Consider the following 25758-nt stretch of genomic DNA (forward strand, 5'->3'; position numbering starts at 1 on the left):
CTGAAAAGGCACAAGCCTTTCTTTTGAAGGGAAGATAAATCTCTATGTCATACATTTTCCCAGCAATTCATCCATGCATCCATCCACCCATCTTTCCATTCAATATTTACCAAGTACTTCCTCTATGTACAAGGGGCCACCATAAATGCCCTTTTTTAGAGGAATATTCAAAGATTCCTCAAAACATTAAAACTTACTATCCTCAACATGTTCACAGGATGTTTCAGAGACAGCTCCACATCTGGGAATAGATCTCCTTATATCTCTTACTCACAGATGAGAAAAAGAGAAGGAGGGCAGAACAGAAGCATTCAATTAAGTCCCTGTCTTTCTAGAGACATACTAGAATGTAAACTCTTTGGAGCAGGAGTTTTATATGGTTTGTTCATTAACATACCCAGAGGGCTTGGAACAGTGCCTGGCACACTGTGGAGTATTCTGAGTAGGTACTCAGAATATTTGTCGAATGAAATGAATGAATGAATAGGCAAGCTAGGCAATGGGCAGGGAAGACGGAGGAAGAGGGGGAAAGACAGACTGAGGAAAGCATGGGTTGAATGGCTTTCTCCCAATCAGGGTCTTGAATTAAGGATTCACAGTAATTGTCAAACAGTTTCATACACTCTCCCAAACCCTAGGAACTTACTTTGTTGAGGGCGGCAGCTCCTGTCAGAATTAAGTGAGAGTTTTCAACCTGGATGGTTCTCTGTCCCAGCCGGACAAGGTAAGCCCCAATCCCAATGGCCCGGCACGTAACCTTAAAAAAGAAGAAATTCTGCATGTCACATATTTATGTCACCTCCCAAGCTGTAAGAACTAAGACACAGATATATAAAATCCACATTAACAGAATATTGCTTTTTATGAAGCCTGTGTGACTAATAACAATACAAGAAAACAATTTCCTGGTCAAAGAAAAGATTTAAGTATTCAATGATTTAAGTATTAGACACTTAAAAGATCACAGACCCTTCACTTCTCTTATACTTTTGCCCACTTCACAGGTGTTTGGCATCTACACTAGAGGTATAAACTAGGAAAGCAGTAAGAGAAGAAATTCAAGCTGTCAAAACTCTAGTAGAATATTTAGAGAAATAAGAAGTTAAACTAAAAGCTAAAATGAGGTGCTAGGTTTATCTGAGAAATTCAATTATATTATCCTATCTTCCCATTATTATGCACAATTAAAACCAAATTGTAGGTATACAATTTTTAAGAAATGCTCTCATTTGGGACTGAATAGCAGTGATGAGGGCAAAAACAAATCCTAGCCAGTCAGCTTTTCAAAAGTTTCATATTCTGGGGGCTGGCCCAGTGGCATAGTGGTTAAGTTCGTGTGCTCCGCTTTGGTGGCCCAAGATTCGCAGGTTTGGATCCTGGGTACAGACCTACATGCCACTCATCAAGCCATGATGTGGCAGCATCCCATATACAAAGGAGAGGAAGACTGGCACGGCTGTTAGCTCAGAGACCATCTTCCTCAAGCAAAAAGACGACGATTGGCGGCAGATGTTAGCTCAGGGCCAATGTTCCTCACAAAAAAAAAAAAAACAACCAACCAAACAAAAACACATCCAAAACCAAACAACAAAACAAAACAAAAAAGTTTCATATTCTGGCAAGATTTACCAGGCTGATGGTGATGATCTCATCATAGGCCAATGAGGATTCTCCTGCAATCATTCCAGAACTTCGAAGGTTCTCTACTCCAAGTCCCTCTTCTTTCCCAATAATATCGGTTATCTTGTACCTATTGGATACAGACATGCCAAATTACAAAGGCTAAAAACAGTTACAATCTGTTAAAAGAATAATCACCATTAAAAGCCTGCTAAAAGCATACTAAAAGCTTATACTTAATACCAGGGCTCTATGCTCTTCTTATACTCTTGATTCTTGTACCTTTCCTCTTAGCTTGGTGCCTATTTCGTCTGGAAGTAATATGGTATAGCACAAAGAGCAAAATCTGGAATTAAGTAAATAAGTTTCAATCCCAGCTCAGTGTGATTGGGGATAACTGTAACTTCTGTAAAGTGGGGATAATAGTATCTACCTCTAGGGGTTGACGTGAGACTTAAATTAAAGCAACAAGGAGAGGCCCTGACACATAGAAGGTGCTCAGATTTTAGATGCCTTCTCTTACTCTCTATAACAAGTTTGTTAAAAGCAGGGCCAGCATATATCTCCTTACATTAAGCAGTAGCCATTAAATCAACAATTTTAGAAAATGTTACATAGGAATAAAAATCCAGAGGCATAGTGAGACTGCTTAGCTCAATTTCTCAAGTCAAAAATCCTCTCTTTCAAGACAGGGATGAAGGAGAAGGTCAAAACAGTGCATTCCCATTCCGGCTCCTTTGTAAATATCAAATGTATACACAAGGGTTCCTGGCTATAGTCCTCTGCAGGGGTAAGTGGAATGCGTGTAGAAAGGAAAAGCTGGCCAAGTTGTCCAGAAAGCATCCTGTGGATCCAGCGGGAGCCACTCATCTGTCTTCTTGGCAGGGCATTAGGAGTGACAGCTGATAATGGGAAATGGGAGATGGGGAATGTAACTAATAAAAGAAAGGAAGAATACAAAGTTGGAAGTAGAGATGGGCATATATTATTTATTGTTCCATGTGTACTCAGAAAACTTGGTACTGGGCACAGTTTTCTAAATTGAAATAATAAGTAAGTATACCATAGTGGTTCTTAAACTACTTTTTTTGCCCCCATATTTCTCTGTTCCCTTCTTTACTTCCAGCCCACCATCAGGTCCTTTCCTTTGCCCTTGCTGTTGGTCTGCAGCTTCCCTTGCCAGGTCTCAGATTCCCTTGCCTTTCTATTTGCAGCCTCTCCCAATAATTCCCCAATTCTTCCCTTTGCTTTGTATCTAGACTCTAGATTCTAGAGTTATGTTACAGGTAAAGCTAATCTCTCTTAAGGGGTTAATGAGCCACATTAATTTGAGGGGAGGGTAATGTGTTCCTTTTATAAGGCCCGCATGCCATATAGTCACAAACACTCATGGGCCTAGTCAGCCCTGCCTGCAACGCAGATCTTTTCCCTCTTAAGGAGTACCTGTCGCTTCACAGGTGTTCACGATTTGTTAAAGTGGTATCTTCTCCCACTGTATTACTCAAAAAAGAGGAAAAATTTCCCATTTTCTGCTCTATGATCTGTGTCTTCCACCACTAAGACTATCATCCTTTAAAGCAGTACCAAATTTTACTGTTATTTATAATAAAAACCTTTGTATAGTGTAATACAATTAACAAAACACATTCATATATATTATTTTTGATCCTCACAACAATCCAATGCGATAGGTAGTATCACCTCCATTATTAGATAATAATAATAATATCCAGGATTTTTGACTGCTTACTATGAGCTCAGCACTAGGCTAAGAGCTTTACATATATCAGTTTACTTGATCTTCATCTTACAGATGAAGAAACTAAGGCTCAGAGGAGAAAAATGACTTGCTTTAACAAAAGCAATACACAAAAATCAATAGCTTTCTAAGATACCAGTAACAAAGAGTTAAAAAATACAATGGGGGGGAGCCCAATCAGAACAGCAAGAAAAAATGCAAAATATTTAGCAATAAACATTAAAAAATTTATAAAATCCCACTATACCCACACTGGGCACCAAGGTGCCCTGGGATGCCACAGTGAACTGCCAGGGGCAGTGTAGGATATTTTAAATTTTTGAGAGAAATATTATGATATGTGATACCTGTTGCATCCCATGTGAACTACTAGTTCACAGTTTAATATTAGTGCTACATTCCTTTTGACAATGCCCTATCTTTGCAAAGATGGGTTTTCCTGGTTTCTGCGAAAAAAACAAAAAACAAAAAATGTTCTGCACAAGAATCATTGCAGAACATGAAACAAGTGTGGCCATATCCAAGCTGACTGCAAGGTTTGAGATGTTCAGATGCAAATATCCCATTAGTAAGTAACTCTAATTACTAAACATGAAAAAAAATTTCAATTTATGTGTATTAAGTTTTCACATGATTAAGTTGTTAGGGCATAAATACTTATGAAGTTGTTTAGGTCTGACTAGTTAATAAACAGAAATATTAGGTATATCTTTTAGCCTAAAGGCACTATGAAAAAATTACTGAGACAGTAAGAGTGCTGTGAATCAAGAAAGACTTGGAACTTCTGGCATAACCTACAGGAAGAACACCATAAAATTTAAATATACACTTGAATAAATGGAAAAACACTGTTTCTTGTTGGGAAGAGTTAATATTATGAAGATGTCAGATCTTCCTAAATTAATTTATAAACCCAACGCATTCTGAATCAAATCAGTACGGAAAGTTTTTGGGAATTAAAAAAGTGAGCCTATATATAAAAAGACAAAGTAGCTAACAAAACTTGGGGAAAAATTAAGAATGTGAGGAAATCTGCCCGACTAGAATAGTGAAAAAAGTGTGGCATTAGCCCACGCATAGACAGACAGAACAAAAGACAGAATACAAAGCCTAGTAACTGAGTTAAGATTATTAGAAAAGAGAGGAAAGTATGAATTATTCAATAAATGGTACAGGAGCCACTGATTAACATTCTGGAAAATACTTGCAGATAGATTATAAAAATGTTCAACTTCACTGGTAATCAAAAATACCCGTTAAAATAACAATTGCTATTTCTATCCTATTTTATTAATTGACAATAATCAGTGTTGGCAAGGGTGGAGAAAAATTAAAGAGGGGAAACAAGCACAATCACGTATTGCTGGTGGGGGTGCAGATCCTGGGAGGGCAATTTGAAAATGTCAAAAAAATCTTAAAAATAGACAAACTTTTTGACCAGTAATTCCACTTTTAGAAATTAACCCAAAGGGAATAATTAGAAATATTCCTAGAAATTTACATAAAAGAATGCTCAGCCCAGGGATAAAACAGTAAAAAACTGTAATGGTCTGAACGTTCAAATATGATATATCCATTAAGATAAAATACTATAAAGCCATTAAACATCATATTCTCAAATGATATTTTAAGAATGTACAAAACTTCTCCCAAACAGATTTTAGTGAAAAAAAACCAATTACAAAAGTTTTTCTATTACAATCCCAATTATGTACAAATAACGGTGTATAAATACAGAAAAGTCAGCAAGAATATAATATACATTAACAATTGTGATCTCTTGGTAAGATTGTAGCTAATTTTTATTTTTTCTACATAATTGTTTACATGTCCTAACTTTTCTAAAATGAATAAATATTTATAACTTAAAAACCTCAATCAATAATAATATCTTTCAGTTAATAAGTGGTAGAGCTAAGACACAAACCTAAGACCTCTAGATTATGTAATAAGCAATCTTTATTGCTCTTCAAGGTCACAATCAGTGGGACAGTGAGGAAAAAACTATCATATTCTCCTTTCTTTAATCCATGGCCAAGTTATTCTGATAAATATATACCTACCTGGATTCTCCTTCATCCTCCACATGTTCACAATGCACAGAGTTGAGAGCACTGACTCTCTTATAATCTTGAGGGGTCAGATATAAATATTTGTATCCCTGTGAAGCACAAATCATTTCTAACTCATTATTCGCCATCGTTACATAATCAGAAGACACAGAAAAGCATGCGGAATGCAGCTTGTTCCAAAGCTAGGTTTAAATTGCCACATCACTTCCTAGAGTTACTGTCTAATAGAACACGAGCATAGATAGTTCTCCTTTGAAAGACGGACGTGCCTATTTCTCCAATCACTGACTGACTGTCCTTAAAATAGATATCTTATAGCTGCAACTCCAAGTATATTTCATTCATTTCATTTTCATCAGGGTTAAGGGTCATTTTCGATCTTTAGTGATAGCTCTATTAAAGATATCAACACAAAATTAAAGGACTGTGTGAATTACTATTCTGCATTTTTCAAATCCATAGTATCATAAAAATATAAATGGGCAAGGGATAATTGAGGGGCCGGCCTGCTGGTGCAGTGGTGAAGTGTGCATGTTCCACTTCGGAGGCCCGGGGTTTGCCAGTTCACATCCTGGGTGCAGACATGGCATCACTTGGCCAGCCATGCTGTGGTAGGCGTCCCACATATAAAGTAGAGGAAGATGGGCACGGATGTTAGCTCAGGGCCAGTCTTCCTCAGCAAAAAGGAGCATTGGTAGCAGTTAGCTCAGGGCTAATCTTCCTCATAAAGAAAAAAAATAAATAAATATATACATATAAATGGGTAAGGGACAATTGAGAGGATCACAAAACTGGGATATTCAATATTAAAATCAGAAGTCTATGCAGTGTTAATGATCAGTGAACACTGAACTCATGCCTTTAGCTTTTTTTAAAGTATACTCCTAATACCTATTTACATTAAAAAATTATACTAACATTTCATAACTGATTTTTATATATACATATACCCACTCACATATAGAGTTATGTATACGTGTGTTTAACTTAAGTGAATTAGTCCCTCAGCCAAAAAAAAAAGTAAACAGAGGAAAACATTTTAAATACTATGAGAAATCAAGCCCACCATTTAACTCAATGAATTTGTCCCACAGTGAGCACAACATGTTGGAACAGACATGAATCTGCTATCGATTTTACATGACTTATGATGAGAACCACTAAGTGTCAGTAGTATGTCAGTTAACACAAACTTACTGAGTGCCTATTACGTGCAAGGTACTGTTCAATGCACTGGAGAAACAGGAAGGAACAAAACAGAACTTAGAGAACTTATCTTCTAGTAAGAGAGACAGAAAATATACAAAATTAATAGGTAAAATATATAATGTTAATGGGAATAATGTTTAAGGAAAAAATAAATAGAGAAGGGAGACAGGAGAGTTGGGAGAGTTGAACTTTTAGAAAGAATAGCCAGGGAAGGCTTCATTGAAAATGTCATTTGAGTAAAGACCTGAAGAGCTGAGGAAATAAAACATGAGGATATGTGGGGGAAAAGCATTCTAGACAGAAGGAACCACAAGTTCAAAAGCGCTGAGGCATGACTGCCCAGCAGGTTTAAGAACGAGTAAGGAGGCCAGTAGAGCCATAGTGTGGAATGAGGCAGGCTGCAGCAAGAAATGAAGGCAGAGAAGTGCTGGAAGGCCAATCTTTGTAGGATCTTATTGATAACCATATGGGTTTTGGCCCTTTCTTGGGTGAACTGGGACGCAATTAAAGGGTTTTAATCAGAGGAAAGTTTTGAGCCATGACGTGATTTATATTTTAACTGGACCATTCCACTTTCTGTGAGAGTAGGCTTTAGGTAGGGGTAAGGTCAAAAGCAGGAAGGTCAATTAGGAAGCTACTGCAATAATGGAGGTAAGAGATGACAGTGACTTTGAATACTGTGTAGCAGTGGAAGTGGTTAGAAGCGGTTGGATTCTGGATATATTTTGAAGGTCGAGATGTAAACATGATTTACTGACAGAGAGGATGTGGGACATGAGAGAGAAAGAGAAGTCAGGGACAACTCCAAGGACTTTTACTTAAATGGAAGAACAGAGGTACCATTTATTGAGATAGAGAAAACAAATTTACAGAAGAAGATTAGAAGCTACATTTGGGCAGACATGTAAGTAGAGACAGTGAGTCTGGAAAAATGAATTTGAGGTTTGGGGGAGGATATAAATTTGGAAGTTTATCAGTTTACAGACGGAATTTACATCTTTAAGACTGGATGAGGGGCCAGCACCATGGCCAAATGGTTAAGCTCACACACTCCTCTTTGGTGGTCCAGGGTTTCTCCGGTTCACATCCTGGATGCAGGCATGGCACCACCTGTCAGGCCATGCTTAGGCGGCACTCCACATAGCACAACCAGAGGGACCTACAACTACAGTATACAACTATGTACTGGGGGGCTTTGGGGAGAAGAAGAAGAAGAAAAAAGAAGATTGGCAACAGATGTTAGCTCAGGTGCCAATCTTTAAGAAAAAAAGAAAAGAACAGTTGCTTAAAAAAAAAAAAGACTGGATGAGATCACCAAGGGAAAGTGAATATAGAAGAGAGGAGAGGTCCAGGGACCAAGTCCTGAAACACTTGTTTTCCTTCTCTTCCACCTTCTATACAGGCTATCTTGCCAAAGCACCAGGTGAGAGGGCACTGGGCCTGGTGGGGTTGAAACTGGGAAGTCCAGGACTTCTTGGTCCTATCATAGTCTCTGTGGTCCTGACATCTGCCTCCCTTCACTTTTTTTGATAATGTTTTTAAATTGAGATAAAATTCACATAATATAAAACTGGCCATTTTTTTTTTTTAGGAAGTTTAGCCCTAAGCTAACATTTGCCGCCAACCCTCCTCTTTTTGCTGAGGAAGCCTGGCCCTGAGCTAATATCCATGCCCATCTTCCTCTACTTTATATGTGGGATGCCTACCACAGTATGGCTTGCCAAGTGGTGCCATGTCCGCACCCAGGTTCTGAACCGGTGAACCCCGGGCCGCTGAGAAGCGGAACGTGTGAACTTAACTGCTGCGCCACTGGGCCAGCCCCTGAAACTGGCCATTTTAAAGTGTACAATTCAGTAGTTTTTAGTATTTTCAGAAGTGCAACCATCACCGCTATCTAATTCCAAGACTTTTCCATCACTCTAAAAAGAAACTCTGTACTTGCTAGTGGTCACCAAAAATTTCCAGGAACTTTTAAAATGAATTTTACTGAAGTATAATTTATGTGCAATAAAACTTATCAGTTTTAAGTGTGGTAGTTTGATGAGTTCTGACAAATATACATACTTATGTAATTCACTACCACAATCAAAATACAGAATATTTCCATCATCCCCTGAAACACTCTTCTATTTAAAGATGTGAAAGGCAGCAAAGGAAACTGAGAAAGAGCAGCTAGGAGGGTAAAAAGGAGACTCCAGGGTCCTGGAAACCAAGAGAAGAAAGTATTTCAAGGATGAAGGAGTGACCAACTGTGTCAAATGCTGCTAAAACATCAAATGACTAAGATGAAGACTGAGATTCACGACAGAATTTAACAATATGTAATCAATAGCAACCTTGACAAAAGCAGCTATAGTGGAAGGTGAGGGTCCAAGTTTAACTGAAGGGGGTTCCAGAGAGAATGGGAGAAGAGTATCTGGAGACAGCAAAAAGAGACAACTCTTTTAAGTTTTGCTGTAAAAAGATGGAAAAAATGGGGCAGGGGTCGTGACTGGAGGGTTAAGCGTCTGTATGCTAAAGGGGTAGATCCAGCAGAGAGGGAAAAAGTGACGATGCAAGAAAGAGTGGGGAGAAGTACTGATCTACATTCTTTTGTTGGCAAGAGGGGAAAGGATCAAGTGGACAAGGGGAGGAAAGGGCCTTAGACAGGAGTAGTGACTGTTCACCCAAAGTATGGGAGAGATGGCAGAGTAAGGACACAGATACAGATGTGTGGGAGCTCGTGGAAGCTCTCTTTGAACTGCTTCTGTTCTCAGTGAATTGGGAAGCAGGGTCATCAGCTAAGAGTGAAGAAGAGGAAAGAGGGTGTTAGAGGTTTGAGGAGAGGGGAGAAGATGTAAAACTGTCATTCAGGAGATTAGGAAGCTTGAATTTAAAGTAAGACCAGTCAACAGCACTATGTATTTTTCTCCATCAATGTTCAGCTATGTAGGTACAGGTATAGGAGTAGACGGAGAGAGTTAGATTCAAACAAGGTTTTTGTAGAGGCACAGAGTAAGGAGAATGAAGAGAGAAGCAAAAAAATTGAGGCAACAGGAAAGGTGGTGATTATAACAATTAACCTTTGATTGACCTTGAATTTAAGCTGGATAGGAATGAAATGAGGAAGTGAGGAGACAGCAAAGAGCAAAAGAAAGGTGGCAGGATCAACAATTGTAGGTCCTGGTGTGTTCAAAGAATTGTTGGGCTTGGGGTACTAAACAGAGTGAGCTGGAAAGACAGGATGGAGAAGTAGCAAAGAAAGGGATGCCTGAAATTGAGATTATAAGGAAGGAGAGGCTGAGCTGGGGTGTAGGAAGGATAGGACTATCATAGGAGAGGAAGTCAAGGATCCAAGAGGCTAGATTATGGGATGGATTCTATGTAGTTATAAACAGTCAGCAAGAACTATAACAGGACTAATAGCATTGTAGACAGTGACAATGTGCCAGCAACTAAAAGATGCAAAGAATGAGGAGTGACCAAAGGGTCAGGGAACACTACAATAAGGAGCAGTAGTGATGTGGCACAGTCTGTTGACATGAGATTCAAAGATGGGGGTTTTTAGAGAAAAGGGAGGAAAAGAGTCTGGAAGTAGCAACAAGGCACAAGGAAGACACTATTCCCCCTCCAGGCTCAGTGGCACAGGGAAAGAGAGAACTTAGTCACTACTTAAGAGGGTTACAGGGAAAGCAATGTCTTTAAAGGACAGGCTGGTTTCAAGTAGAACAAGAAGGCTGGAGAACAGACAGAGAAGCAGCTGAGGATATAAGGGATTTTGCTGATGATTCACCATAAGTTCTGGGAGCCACAGTAGAATAGTTTAAAGATATATATTTTTGGCTTAGCATGTCTCACACTAAATGCATACCAACTTTTTTATCTAGTGTTCAACCAAAGAAACAGTAACCTATTTCAGAGCTGAAGGAAAAACCAGGTGAACATATTGAAGAGACAATTTGTTTCTGGAATGGTTGTGGTTCACCACTAAGTGCTGACTTTTGAACTTAAACCTCTACCTCTCCCCCACCTCTCTACACATGTACACACACACACACGTGCATAACCACCTAGTATTTTGAAGAATTATCTTTTCATAGTCTGTACCTTGTAAGGATCCTCAGGATCTACCCAGGCCACGTGAAACATATGACGAATTTCCTCTGCCAGTCCAATTCTTGCTCCACTGTTAGCTGCTACGAAGATGCGGGGGATGCCCTCTGCTCTGGCAAGCTCAGAAGCTCTGAGAAACAGCAAATCCTCCTGGGGCCCAAAGGACCCAATTCGGTATGTGATATCATTGCCAATAACAATGATATCTCGGCCTTCTGGATATTCAGGACTTTTAAGGGTCATTTTCCAAGCTACCATGCCAATCTGCAAAGGCATAAACAAACAAACAAATAAATACAAGCTTACATGCAAAATTGTTTTTCAGGTTCCTTAAAGGTATTAGATTGTACCTATGTATTGCTAAAGAGCCAAGGTCTCTGCGGGAAACTAGAACAAACATTCTGGCATACTTCCCTAGATTATGCTGAGAACAGCTGGTTTACTACGTATTTCACAGTTCTCTCAATTCCTTCTTTGAGCCTGCTCAAAGAAGATGGAAAAACAAAAATCTAAATGCACTCAGAATATGTGTGGAAGAAGTCCATGGTACTGGGAACTAAATCCAGAACTCCCTAATTTACTATCTTATCAACTAAGATACGAGTTCATTTGTGAGATTCTTTCCAAGAAACATTTAACACATGAGAGGAGAGCAGACAGGGGCTCACTTCTTGCGAACTGCATAACTTTTGTGATCCTGAGTCTTTTCCTTGTCCTCTAGCTTTTGACAGGAAAATTGGCAACATTCTTTATTGGCTTGCTTCAAGTATCTTCCATTTCTGCAAGAATTTACTATAGCTCAACATTGCATCCTCTTGAGCATCTCTTGCTGTCTTCTCCCAGAACCAGAAAACCAAAGGATTCAAGGAACTAATCTCTTGCTGCACTATGATATATGTAAATCTCTGCTCTCTGTTCAGCAGCATCTGACCAGCCACACAAATAAATGATATTGACTTAAAAGGCAGGGGTGACATGTCTCTTCCCAAACCCTCACAGCCCTCTCCTCTTTTAATCCCCTTCCATATGAGAACTAGTCAATCCTTCTACTTGTTTATTCGCTAGTTCCATTTCTTTTCTATTCACTCATGCCCGTTACAGCTGCAGTTTTTCATGTCTGCCTGTCTCTTTCTCCATACCTAGATAAGTAATGTTTTCCATTCTTTTTTTCCTGTTTCTTTCTGCCTTCCCCTCTGCCCCTTCAGATCCCCTCCTCTTGCCTCCAAACACAAAGCCTACCAGATGAGCATTCCTGGTCCTGCCTAATGGAGCCCAGCCACATCTGCAGCCTTGGTCCCTCATCCCCAGGCTGCTGCATATCACCTCATTGGGGAACCAGCCATCAAGAAGGGCCATTAACAGATGTAAATAGCAGCATCCCTGGAAAGCCACATGCATCACCCAGACTCAACCGGGCCAGTGATCATAAGCTCTGAGTACACATTCCTCAATCCAATTGCACATCCACTGTAATCAGGCTGGTTGAAGCTTTCTACACAGCTATTTGTGATTCTCAGCATTAAGAAATAGATATATGAAACACCCATAGACAAATATAAGCTATTTAATATATCATACTGTTGGCCAAATACAAATCAAAATTGATATAATACACAGGAAAAAAAATCCAATCACCTTCTGCAATACAGTATTACTCTATCTGCTCATTGAAGACAGAGAAAGAAAGGAGAGACAGATCATCAAAAAAAAACAAAAAAACAAAAAAAACCAGAGAAACACCAAATATCAGGATAATTTTGGTCATGGTTTTTAAGAAGCTGGTTAATATAATGCCTGTGTGGAGAGAAATATTTTACCTGCCTCCTCATGTGGCTCTCTAACCTAACATCTCTTTTGTTTTTCAGGAAGGAAAAGCTATTTCCTCTAAATGCATTTGTAGTTAGGAAGATTGGGTTTTACACAAAATTTTATGATATATTAACCTTAGCCACCTAGGCCAGAAGCAGCTTACATACAAGCCTTGAAGAATCTACTTCAGCATTTGCATGCTAATGCAAATATTGTGTCTATGTTGCACTGGGCAGGCAAATAACACTCTTCTCTTTTGTTATTACCTGGGGACTTTGTGTCACTTGGGCAGTCAGTTCAGCAATTGGCCAGGTCATTATGCTTACAATATTGACTTCTAATTAGGTGTCAACACAGCAGCACCAAGAACACACAACTTTTTATCAATGTCTTTCCAAAGTGTGTTCCTCATGGACTGCCTCCCTCCCCCCTTAAAAAGTACCAGTACAGAATGGACAGTGCTATCCCAGTCTTAGTATAGCGAGTTCCTTATTGGAAGGGATTAAGTTCTGAGTAAACACAACGGGTAAACATCTAAGAAAGCATCTGTTGTTCAATTTACATTCAAATTTAGATTTCACTGCTAATCAAATGGTATGGTACATAATGGTGAAGATGGGCTTTGGAGGCAAAAAAATTGGATCCACATCCAGGTCCTATCACTTATTAACTGTGTAACCTGAGGAAGATTAGTTAACTTTATTGAGCTTCAATGTCCCCACATACAAAATTAAGAAACTAATACCTATGGGTTTGATGAACAAACTATTAGAAGCAGAAATCTATTATCTTAACTTCAACATTCAAAGTTTGCCCCCTTTTCTCTTCTCAATCTACCCAAATCTTACCCATTCCAAAAAGGTTCATTCAAATTCCATTTCCTCAGTAAAGCTTGCCCTAGCCTAAAGTGAACTCTTCCTTCTCTGATCTCCTACTAAGTCCTTCAAGTAGAGATTTCATTTGATAATTAATCATGTACTGCCTAGGGCTGCTTTTAGCCTGCCAACTTGAACTGTTACATCATCTCTTCAAGTGCCTAGCAGGATCCCTACACACAATATTAGAGTAATAAATGTTTTGCTGGTTCCATAGTCATCTCATTTTCTAAATGATACTTGTAAACTAATCAACACCAAGGGCTTAGAACATTGTCTATGACTTATCTCTAGGGATCCTAGAATAACAGTCCTAAACATCAAGTAAACTTACTTTATTTTTTAAAAATAACAAGAATAAAAGCTACCATTAATTCAACAACTATTAAATGCTGTGCTATACTAAATGTTGACAAATACTGATAGTAGTTAAGAGGTTAAGCTGAGGTCTCAGGCTTTACACTAGCTGATAATCTTGGACAAGTCACTTAACCTCATAGAGCCTCACATTTTCTAACTATAAAATGGGGGATAATAGTAAGTTTAGGGAGGGATTATTGTGAGGAACACCACATTAAAGTAGTACACAGCCTGGCATGTAACATTCCTCAAATATTAGCTGTTATTATTATTAATTCAAAGGCAGTTGTTACCATTGCCATGAGCAAACTAAGGCACAGAGGAATTAAGAAACTTGTCTTTACAGCTAGTATGAATTGTTTAGTGATACCTAAAATGCAGTGTATCCTGGATTGGATCTTGGAACAGCAGAAGGACAGTAGTACATAAAGTGGTAAAATACAAAACAAAGTCTGTGTTTTATGTAACAGTTCTGTACTAATGTTAATGTCTTAGTTTTGATAGTTATACCATGGCTGTATATGATGTCAAGATTAGGGGAAGCAGGGTGAAGGGTATAGGGGAACTCTGTACTAACTTTTTAATTCTGTAAATCTAACATTATATTAAAATAAGTTTAAGAAAATAAATATCACGATAAAAAATTTTTTTGGAGGGCAGTAAATTGGCTAGTGAGGTCACTGTTAGTGTTCTGCACAGCCTTCTAAAATGATGGCTATGAAGACTGTGGACAGCACTTCAGAATACCCGTGATGTAATACTAAATTTGAAGAAGTGGGATAACCAATTTGAAGGCATACCATAACAATTGTGAGAGGCAAAACAGTGGGGGGCATTAAGGACACAGACTCAGACACCAGATTCCGAAAATCTGAATCTAACAGAATCTGAGGCTGACAGAATAGAAATTCAGTCAGTTTTCTAGCCACATAATCTTAGGTAAGTTACTAACCCCTATGTGCTTCAGTTTCCTCATCAGTTAAATGGGGTAATAATAACCTACTGGATTGAGTTTGTTGTGAGGATTAAAGGCATGTTAAATCTTAGAACAGTACCTGGCACATAGTGAGTGTCACTACTATCTAAAAGCATGCTGGGGAAAAAAATCAAAACAGAAATAAAGAAACATAGCAAAATGAGGTGATTATTTTAGGATGATAAGATTGTGAGGTTTTTGTTTTCATTTTCAAAATTTTCTTTAATGTGCTTATATTGCATTGATAACTTAAAAAATTTATAAATTAAAAAAGTGGCTGAGAAAAGACTATTAAATACCTCTTCACTGGCTGACAGGTACATGGGAGCTTATATTATTATCTCTAGTATACATTTGAACATTTCCGTAAAACAAAAAAGGTTTAAAGGGGAAGAAAATCTCACCAGCCTAATGGATTTCTCATATTTTATAAGGACTGACTTTAGGTTTTAGTCATACTATACCAGATCATATTTATGTAAAGTTAGAAAGAGAGATATAAACAAATGGAAATTAAAAATCAAGACTCACCTGAAAGGGAGAATATTAAGAACTGCCTCAGTTTGTTGGGGCTCTCATTTCATTTTTTAAAAAGAAATGCTCTGCAATGATGTGGTAGAATGTAAACACATGTATATATAGGTTTATACAATATTAATGTCTCTACCTGAGAAGTAACTGCTTCAGTGTTTTTCTGGTCTGATGGTTAAATACATATTTATACTTTTAAAGTCAATATTTGTACAATAGACAAGAACAGTGCCTATCAGCTAAATACATATTTAGGACTGTACCACATGTATTACAAACATGTACTAAAATCGAAAGCTTATATTTATATAGAGGCTTTCATCTTGAAAGGGGCTAAAGAGCTTTACAAACATATGTACATAAAGGGACGTTTGCACTGATAGGCAGGTATCAATTCACCCACTATCCTATTTCTCTAGCAGTCCAGGGTAGGAACACAAGGTGTCAACAGATGCAGGTCTGTACCAGCTGCAAAGACATGTAACACAATAATCCCCAGTGCGATGCAGTCACTGAAAGAGGGCATGCAACTTGAGAATAGCAAATGCTCTTCTCAAGTGTGGAAGTACCACGGCCATTTCTAGCTTTGTGTTTTTAAATTATTCTCTACCAAACTCAACTAATCACTTGACAAAATTGAATTTGATACTGGAAATGGTTTCTGAATGCAAAATACTTTCTGTCTGATGATGAGAACTAGGTTGAAAAACACTTCCCCCTGCCCTTGTTAGATTTAGAGGGGAAAAAAGGGTCACAACATTCAGGAGAAATGGTTCAAAATATTCTATCTAAGAATAGCTTTGTCTCAGAGGATCGGGTCATTATTTCAGAAGACGGTCATATTTTCCCCCCCATTTAATTAGGACACCGTAAGTTTTTCAGGCAAATTACTTTATATAGATGGGTCTATCTATATTATACACACAACAGAGATTTTATATTGAGAATTCTTCAATCACTATACAAGTGTGATAATGTGATTAGGAACGTGACATTCACTGGTTTCACCTAAGCCCAAGTTGCCTTGTATATTAACTGGAAAATAACAACCAAAGGAAATTCCATCACTGAATCCCCTTGTTTCAGCTTCTCTCTCCCTCCAATGTTTTCCTGCAGGTGAAACCTAGTGAAAATGACACTCCAGGACTAAGGGCTAAGGGCCAACAAAAGGGCAACATGCAACCTGAAATAGGTGATGAGAGTGGGTGGGTTTACAGTCCAGTGAGTTTCAGACTCTGGTTTTCTGGCCCTGGCAGTGCCACAAACCTCTCCCCCTGACCACTGCCTCCCCAAGGTGCTTATCAACCGAGTGGTTCTAGGCACTCACTGCAAATTATGTTTTCATTAATACAGCCATAAATAATTTTAAAAACACTTAATTTCAGATTCTTTTTTGATAATGGAACATTCCAATTAGTAGATTTCTTAGGTTTAGGGTTATCAACCTAAACTAATTATCTTAAAGTAAAAAAGGGAAGAGGATCAAAAGAGCTACTGTGAACAAGCTAAGAATAAGCAGAAATAAATATCTGTTTTCCTTACACAAGTTCTAAGGAAGAAAATATTTCTTTGGGCACAGTCTCATTCTGGAATAAACATGTGCAAGTGAGGGAGGAGGGAAAGGGGAGGAGAAAGCAAGCAGAAGAGAACAGTCTTATTTAACTGTTTTTATGTGGGTAAAATGATTTGTGCCACAGTATTTCCATAAGAAGTGGGACCATTATTTTCCTGTAGAAACACATTTGGTTTGAAAAGTATCACTGGACAGGACGTGAAAATCAAACCAAATGAATTATTCACAACCTCCGATCAGAGGTGATCATTATTTCTGATGCTCCAAACAGTGATTAGGATTCTGCCCTGAGATGTCATTTTCTCGCTGAGTAACACCAGCGATACAGAAAGGCATTATCTATCTATCCATATATGTATTTTTTCTCCTGGGAGGACCTTGGTTTAATGTTACTATAACAGATACTAAAACCATGATAATATTAACATTTATTCTGATGGTGCCCATAAATGCCATTAGTCTGACACAAAGTGTCAACACTAATCATGACCCAAAATTAACACCAAAATTGACATCAACATTAATTGTACTATCAGTGTGAACAGAATGTGCAAGTGCACACATGCATGCACACACACACATGCACTTTCCAAAGCTGCTGTTACTACAAAATAAAACAACAATATTAAGCTCCAGAAAGAAATCTGAAGGGAAAGCTAAGGGGCAAAACAGGACAGGATTTTGTTTCTAAGGATGTAAGAAGCATCCATCAACTTTAGCTGTGCTGTGGGAAGCAGAAATGGAATATCCCTGCCACGGTTGCCTTTCTTACATCTCCTCCCTTTGAGTTCAGCTGTACTAACATTTTTCTGTATAGACTTAAATACAAGCTAGACTGTGGCTGAGATGTTGAAGCTTTATTTTCCACGCTCAAAGTCTAAAAGTTGAGCTTTTCTGGCAAAGCCTCCAGTAGCTATTGTTCTACTACTGCTAATGCCAGGAGGATGACCATCCTGCAAGGCCACGGAGCAGCAATACAAAGAATCCTAGAACGTGAGAGCTGAAATGGACCTAAGCATCATCTGCATCATGAAGACGAGAAAACTAAGACACAGAGAGAAGGATCTGAACTTGAGTTCCTTTACAGACACATAACAAAGTGTTACCTTTTCCCCCTTTTGTATCTTGTATGGAATATTAAATCTTCACTTTTAATTAGATACTGTCAAAAAATAATTATAATTTTAACTCGTTAGAATCTTATGAAAAAACCATATTTGATGAAATATTAGAAAATACTGTATTGGTGTTAAAATGCGTATTTTTAAACTATAAAGTGATGCAATATTTGACCTAATTTGAGCCATTCAGAAAAATCATGCTGAAAAAATGTCAATGCCTGTTCATATAGTATTAACTGCTGGATATCATGTTCCATTGCCAAGTGTTGTATGATCACATAAAAGAGCTGAAAACAATTTTCTTAACAGCTGAAAAACTCTTTTTTCATGCTTGGATAATTCAAAAATGGCTGAACAAACTTACCTCAATCCTTCTAAAAAGCAATAAAACGGTAAGAAAATATCCTTTTTAGAGCAAAAAATTTTCATCCCAGAGGTAATTCTTTGAAAATGTTACCAAAGATTAGAAATAATAACTTTGAACAGGGGAATTATTTCTCCCTGCAATATTTATATAGGTGAAAACACAGTAACTTTACACATATATGTGCAATGCTTTAATAAACATACCAAATTCTTAAAAACATGCAATGGAGCACATACAAGCCAAGGTACTTGAGAAATGGGGCAGACGAGTAATTGGTTGATATGGAAATTAACCAAGTTGGCCTACTACAGTTCAGGAAGCCTTGTCCATTAATCACATAAACGAATGTTGAACTCTGATGCCCCACACTACACCTCATCCTCTCGTGTCATCTGTTGCTGTCCTGATGTTCATTATTGCCTCTAGTTGGAGCTGTAAAGTTTCTTGACATAGGGTACTATATCACATCCTTTTCCAGTAAAATCTTAAAACTTAAGATGTATAAAAATGCTGGCAAGTATATCCCCTTGTTTAAAAGCTATCTCTAGGACCTACTTTTGAAAGGAACTAAGGAGCCCTCCACAAATGCTGCTTTTATTCAGCCAATGGATGCATTAGGATTTTTAAAGTCAGTCCAGCTCATTGGGCCTTGGTTTACTACTAATGAAATGAGTCAAAATCAACTAATCAACCTGATGAGAAATCTCCAACACCAGTAACAGTCATTCAGAAGGAATTCTAAGAAAAGTATATGCATCCCAAAAGAACAGTGTTAGAAATCCATTAGAAGTAACTCCATGGCAGGAAAACCTATTTTCCAAAATTAGCTTCAATATTTTTCTAATGAGGGACTCAACTTTTGTTCTGAAGATCCTTTTAGACAAATAATTGTAGCCAAATGTGCTTACTTAGAATGAGGATGCAAGAAGAAAAGCACATAATTTTAAATAAAACTATCTTACCACATATTCCATAATATGTCGTCTTCTATACTTGAGATTCCTATCTTGCTAGGCCTAAAAGGATTCAAAACTGGTTTTTTGAAGCCCTTGACGAAAAATAAGGTAAATTGTGAATGTTTATATGTAATCAGTGGTACGCGATACTTTTTTGCTGGGGATCTCAAAGCACTTACAAACATTCTCCCATCTTCAGGGATAGATTGGTGGCAAGGACCATCAGTCTCTTTTTATAACTTGAATAATCAGTGCACAGACCACGGTCCTGTTTTTCAGATCTGCTTTTCTCAGGTCTGTTTCAGAGCTTACCTTCAACATACTACAACACAAACATGCCTCTTTTCCAACACTTATCTAAAAGACTGACATGGACTCAATTTCCATACCAAGCATGAAAAGGTACACTGATTTCAAAAGAATGAAACAAAAGCACAGCAAAATACACCCAAAAGTAGCTTCATATTCATGGAGCTATTGTGAGGTTAAATCGAGTAAAACAATATACAAAAGTCTAATGTTAAAACAGAAAAATATTTCAGTTCTGTGTGCATGAGAAATGGTCAACCCCTTACTTACTCAAGCCCACAAACATACACACTCTCTCCAGTCAGAGTCTCAAAACATAACGGGTTCCACCAGAATTTGAGTGCAGGATAACCCACGCAATTCCTCTGAGAGTACGGGAAATGTCAACCAAGTGAATTAAGACCGAGGGTTACGGTGGTTTTTCTAAAATAAGAGGTCCTTTGGGTTAAGACGTCCGGCCTAAGAACTGTCAAAATGGATCTGCTAATTAATTTCTTCCAATCTTTTAGGCTTATATAAGCTTAGCAACTTCCTTTCCCTACACAACTCCTAAAATCTTTTTGTTTTTATACTCAAATTAGAGATTTCAAAGGATTATAGCAACACATAAGTGAGGAGCAGTGTCAAAATGGCAAGATTTCTTTAAGCTAGTCAGTATATGCAGGGGTATTTGTCACATCACTCTATATTTTTCTATAAGTTTGCAATTTTTTATAACAAAAAAATTAAAGAGACACTTATGCCTTGGTGGAACTGGACAGTAGCACATTGCCCACAATTAAACAACAATTAAATAGGGGCAAGGTTGACCAGTTCTAGAACCGAATTCCTAATCCCCACCATCCCTACCATTTCTCCCCCCAAACACATAAAGCAGAACCAAAACCAAGAGATCAGTCATGACGGCAGCTAGTCTTTAAACTTTAATTTACACTACTTTTTTTCTTCCTTGATTATCCTCTTCCTAAAACAATGTTTCCAGTAAAAACATGTAGAGCCGTGATGTAAAGTTCAACAGATCTTCACCCAAGAGTTAAAAATGCAATTGCATATTGTAGGAACACCAGGCAAAGCCCACCATACCAACCGAAAAAAAGAGGGAAGGATACCGCTGGATTTGCCTCCCAAACAGGGCAATTCCAGAGGCCTGTCTGAACGCTAAGAGCTGAGAAGGAAAAACCCTGACATCTAGTGCCCATCTGAAAAAATGAAGCCTTGGAGCCACTACAATTGTCAAGTGTGGTAGTGTGTGTGGAGGTGATCATCAAATTGCATTAAACTTGGAAATACCTATCTCCTAGAAAAATTTTAAGGAAAAAATTTAATACCCTGCAAGAATTCCTGTCTCTAATTACCAATCCTTTTTGAAGTACACATCCTGTACTTAATTATTATAACTGCTTCTAAACACAGTGTCTCCTTCTCATCTTAGTTTTTCATTATGACAGATGGGATGAGTAGGAATGGATAGGTTCACATTATTCAAAAGCCAATGTTCTGAAATAGTAAGGAAAATAGGGTCCTAATTTCTATCCACACTAAAATTGCTATAAAAGTTGCCTCTCTATCATATCTTTAATCATTGCCCAATTTAGAGATTCGTATCTAGTTCACAGAGCTGTGAAAGGAAATACAATAAAAGAATGCTAATAACGTTTCAGAACAAATAAGAACATAGTCTCAAGAAAGCTAGTGTTTTCTTTGTCCTACTAAACAAAGTTAAGTTGTTCTTTGTCAAGTCAGTTACAGCCCTTGGCTTGATCTTAGCCTGAGCCTTTTAATAACAGGATTTAGTGCGAAAAGCAGCTGCACTGGATTGTGAACTGTTACTCAAAATGTTCCCACCTGCAATTACAGCTTCCACCAAATGATCAAAACAGCTTAGCAAACTGGCAGGAAAATGAAAACAATTCCTCCAAAATCGAGAAGCGGTAAAAGTAGAACTGTTGGTTAGCTGCATTTCTTCTGTATCCAGGCTCAACAGCACACATTCATCTAGCTGTGAATTTACATACAGTGCCCATCACTGTAGCGCCATAGCAGCTCAAACTAAAATCAGTTTAGTCTATGTTGCAATCACATTTTTCTCAATTTCCATCTCTACTTGAAATTATTAAAACAATCCTGGACAACTAATCTTTTGAGCTATTTGTAAGTAACATAGTTCATAGATTTGGTCTACATCTTTTTTTTATTTCTATTCTAAATTCATACTGAACACTGAACACAGTGCCATTCAAATCTGACAATGAGAAAAATGTGTTCTCCTATATCTTTCCATCATGCATAGAGTAACATTCCTTCAGTTATCTTTCTTAATGGGGAAGGGACAACGAGGAAAATAAAAAGAAGAAAGTAGCTAATACTACATCAAATAAGCTCTCTTTCTCCTGCTTTTAACATGGGCACAATGTTCAAAATGCAGGTCACATCTCTGCTGAAATAGCCAATATTCTTCCTCAAATGGCAAACAAGTTACCTAAAAGTAAATGGAACTGAATTGTTCCAAGTCCTAGTCCCATCACCATTTTACCTATTTACTGTCCTGGAAAAAAAATAGGGGAGAGAGACTGGCCACTTTTATAGCTGATGGTCTGGTAAGTACGGATTTCTGCCTTTGATTACGGGGAAAAGCATCTCAATTTATGGAGAAACTACAGGAATCTCTTGTTTTACCTTTATCCCCTATACCCATGTGCTAGCTTTTAAACCCAGAAACTCCAATCCTTCAAGGTAATGCAATATCACCCACAATGATGACCTGGTAGAGCCGTCACCTTTGGAGAACACCACATTATGATGATTTAATGTCTCTGTAGCATCAATGCATTTACATTGAGCCTTGGCTCTCAGAACATTAACAGGTCAATTTTTTATTCCTTTTTTAATAAAACTATTTCTCAAGGCTCTTTTTCAGATGCCCATTCTCTTTGGGACAGAACAGATTTGCACCAAATCTCATCAGCATGTGCTCTTTTCTTTCCCCTCCTATCATTCTTGGGGTAATATGTAGAGTGCCAGGCTCATGACAAACTTGTCTCTTTGGCCAAAGAAAATTAAACTGCAATAGCTGAAAGTCAACTTGCCCTGATAAAACTGGGCTCAGCATGAGGAAATACATCCTACTGACACCCCGTCATTTCTTAGGCATAGCTGTCCCTCAAGTTCTGACTGCTGAAACTCCATCTTTAGATTGGCCAGTCTCTCAGTACACATGCTCTATTGTATGTTCCAGCTATTGGTAACAGAATTTGATACTAATACCCCAAACTCATTCCTGTCATGCAGTGCCCTATAATCTAGCTATGGCCACTGACTGACTTCACCCGCCATCCCGGGCATTAGTCACTAACTGCTCACAAAAGAACATCAGTCTCACTCCTCCGGAGCTCAAAGACTAAGAAACAGCAAGCTAACACTCAGCCTCAATCCTAGCGAATCATTTGAAGAAAAGGTAAAGAGAACAAAGAAAATAGGCAACTACGGCGGGAATATAGTAGAACAAGAAGAAAGTGAGAAGTGACAAAAAGCAAAAAATTTTTTAAAAATACTATTAGATTTCTAGATTTATTAAAGCACTGGGCAAAGAAAAACATGTAGTCCCTAGACTGACTCTGCTTCTCATAGATATAGTCCTCTGTGGCTAAGACACCCCTTTCCCACGAAGGTTTGTTGGGTCTTACAAGGGTTAAAAAAAACCTTTATTTTTTTTTTATTCTTTGGTGTGTGTGCATGTGTGTGTGTGTGCATGTGTGTGTGTGTGTGTGTGTGTGTGGTGTTTGGGTACAGAGTCCTGTATAATAAGACTATTTGTATTCATACTGGCAGAGTAAACACTACATGTTCATGCCCAGGCAGCTCTGTGCTTGTAATTTCAGCAAGAACAGAGCTCTGTCCCTCTGGGATTTCACTATTTCCCCAGTCTCCATTCACTCAAACACAGAATGAGAGCAGAGAGGAAGCAGGAGAGAAAGATCATGGCAAGAGGTTTCACTAGCTCTGCAGCTAGCTTTCACATGGCCAAAAATCTCATTTTGTGTTTTAATTACATTAGTTAAAACCGTTTTTCTCTGGTGCCTTCCATTCCTGAAGACTACACTGTTCAATGTATCAGAATTTAAGTCTAGCACAAAGAAGCTTTCTTTGCTGTTGAGGGGCTCACTAAGTGCGTAGATGCTACACACAGTGGCACAAACCTCTGCTTCGACTTTGTGTGTTAATGAGTATATATCTACTCTCGTCAAAATTCTATGCATCCTTTCTTGCCTTTACTATTTGTTGAGGCATTAGATTAGTACTCCTACAAGTCTGATACACTCCATCTGGTCCAACAGTTGCAGCCATCCTGATACCAAATCATCTCCTTTTGGCATCCACTGGTATACTTACTGAACCAGCCATACAGCTTGAACATATAGTGAAATTTTTTGAAAAAGTTACTGCATAAAATGGAAAAACTGCATATTATCTCCAAAGGTCTACCCAGTCTGTTTAGGGTGAACACCCCGGTAAAGATTACTCCTTCTAAGAAATGAGATTTATCTAGAGATTATATCTAAGGTTGAAATAAAAACATATCTCTTTTTAGGTTTACTACTGTTATCATTGTTGTTATACCTGTACATTAGAAGTATAGTTAAAATCAGGAAGAATCTCAATGAATACAGGAGGGCACAGGGTATAGGGCAGAATATGATTTCGTATCATTATTAACAGTACACTATAGGAGAGTGAACTCCAAGGCCAGAAAATGTATTCTTGGATAATGCAGAAATGAGTTCTCTGTTACTTTCTTTGATTTTTAAACCCCTGGTTCTGATTGAGCCCCTTTAGAAAGAATATGTTGACCATGTTCACAACAGCACCAGATCAAATTACCTGAGCATAGAAAATGTACCAGAAAATGTCTATTAGTATGCAAATAAGTATCCAAACAAAGAAAAACATCAAGCAAAACAATACTTTAAATTTTCTTATTATAGGAAATCCCCATATTTTAAGCATATAAAAAAATAGAGGAAATAATCTATTTCTATGTATCTATTACCTAGCTTCAATTAATCCATAACCAATCTTGTTTCATCTATACTCCCACACTCACCTGTCATTATTTTGAAGCAAATCCTAGACATGTAGTCATTCCATCTGTAACTATTTAAGTACGTATGTCTAACAGAAAACAATACTTTTTTTAAACTACTATGCTGCCTATGCCACTTGGATCTTTAATACTATTTAATGGCCATCCCCACGGAAAGCTGGTACTAGTGAGCACACACATAAGAAAGGGGGAGGGCAAATTTAACTACTTGCCTCATTTCCTCCCGGCAGCCTGTTCATGTGGACCAGTTGACCTTGATCGTCCAGTACGAGCTCAGTATACGTCAGCATGTCAGACGGCAGAGGGGGCGATGGAAGGAATGCATGAGTGGACATAGACTCCCAGAGTTTGATCAGGGACTAGTGGAGGAGAGAAGTTTGACTTATCAGTGACAACTAGCATTTCAACATGGACAAAACTAAATATTAAGATTTAGTCAAGCTGGTTTTGCTCTTTCTTTTCAAGTGTTCTGCTGAGTTTCTAAGCATTAGATCAAATTCTACAGCTCTCATTCTCAGTTAAAACAGATTTTTAATTATTTTTCACGTCATGTTTTTTACATGCCAAAAATCAGGCACTTTTTCAACAAAATCAAACTACTAAGTGAATCTGAGTCAGGACTAGAGCAATAACAAACACAAGAGACCTAACAATATCCAGGAAAATTAAAATTGAAAACTAAATATGTAGCATCAATGTCTCCTTAAAAAAGGAAGAAAAATCCTAGAGAGACTTGGCAGAAGAAGAATAATCAGGAAAGTGACATGACACTCAGCCAACACAAAGAAAATCCAAGAAGGCAAGAATTAAGTTTCTACTAGATGTTCAGGGGAAGCATCCTTCTTCTAATGTCTTTTCAGAGCTACAGGCCCCTACACAAGAATTAGCTCACTAGAGGTGTATGACTATTTGTAAATGTGCAGATCAATCCTGCTCAAATCTGAGAAAACAGACAGACACACCTATCCATTTTAAAACCATTGTGATTTCCATTTCCAACTTCATATTACTGAAACAAATCCCTCATG

General features: G+C 38.0%; 1 protein-coding gene across 17 annotated transcripts in view; it reads right to left on the reverse strand.

Annotated features, from left to right (window-relative positions):
* Positions 1-25758, reverse strand: part of ACACA (acetyl-CoA carboxylase alpha) — a 280736-nt gene that overhangs the window by 60305 nt on the left and 194673 nt on the right. For all 17 annotated transcript variants that reach the window (XM_070562412.1, XM_070562410.1, XM_070562418.1 and 14 more), the window contains 5 exons: positions 24943-25089; positions 10747-11016; positions 5443-5540; positions 1630-1750; positions 647-757 (listed from right to left, as the gene is read on the reverse strand). In XM_070562412.1, the coding sequence (XP_070418513.1) occupies positions 647-757; positions 1630-1750; positions 5443-5540; positions 10747-11016; positions 24943-25089 (747 nt within the window). The remainder of the gene's footprint in view (positions 1-646; positions 758-1629; positions 1751-5442; positions 5541-10746; positions 11017-24942; positions 25090-25758) is intronic.

The sequence above is a fragment of the Equus przewalskii genome, chromosome 10, assembly GCF_037783145.1.
Source record: "Equus przewalskii isolate Varuska chromosome 10, EquPr2, whole genome shotgun sequence".
NCBI lineage: Eukaryota > Metazoa > Chordata > Mammalia > Perissodactyla > Equidae > Equus > Equus przewalskii.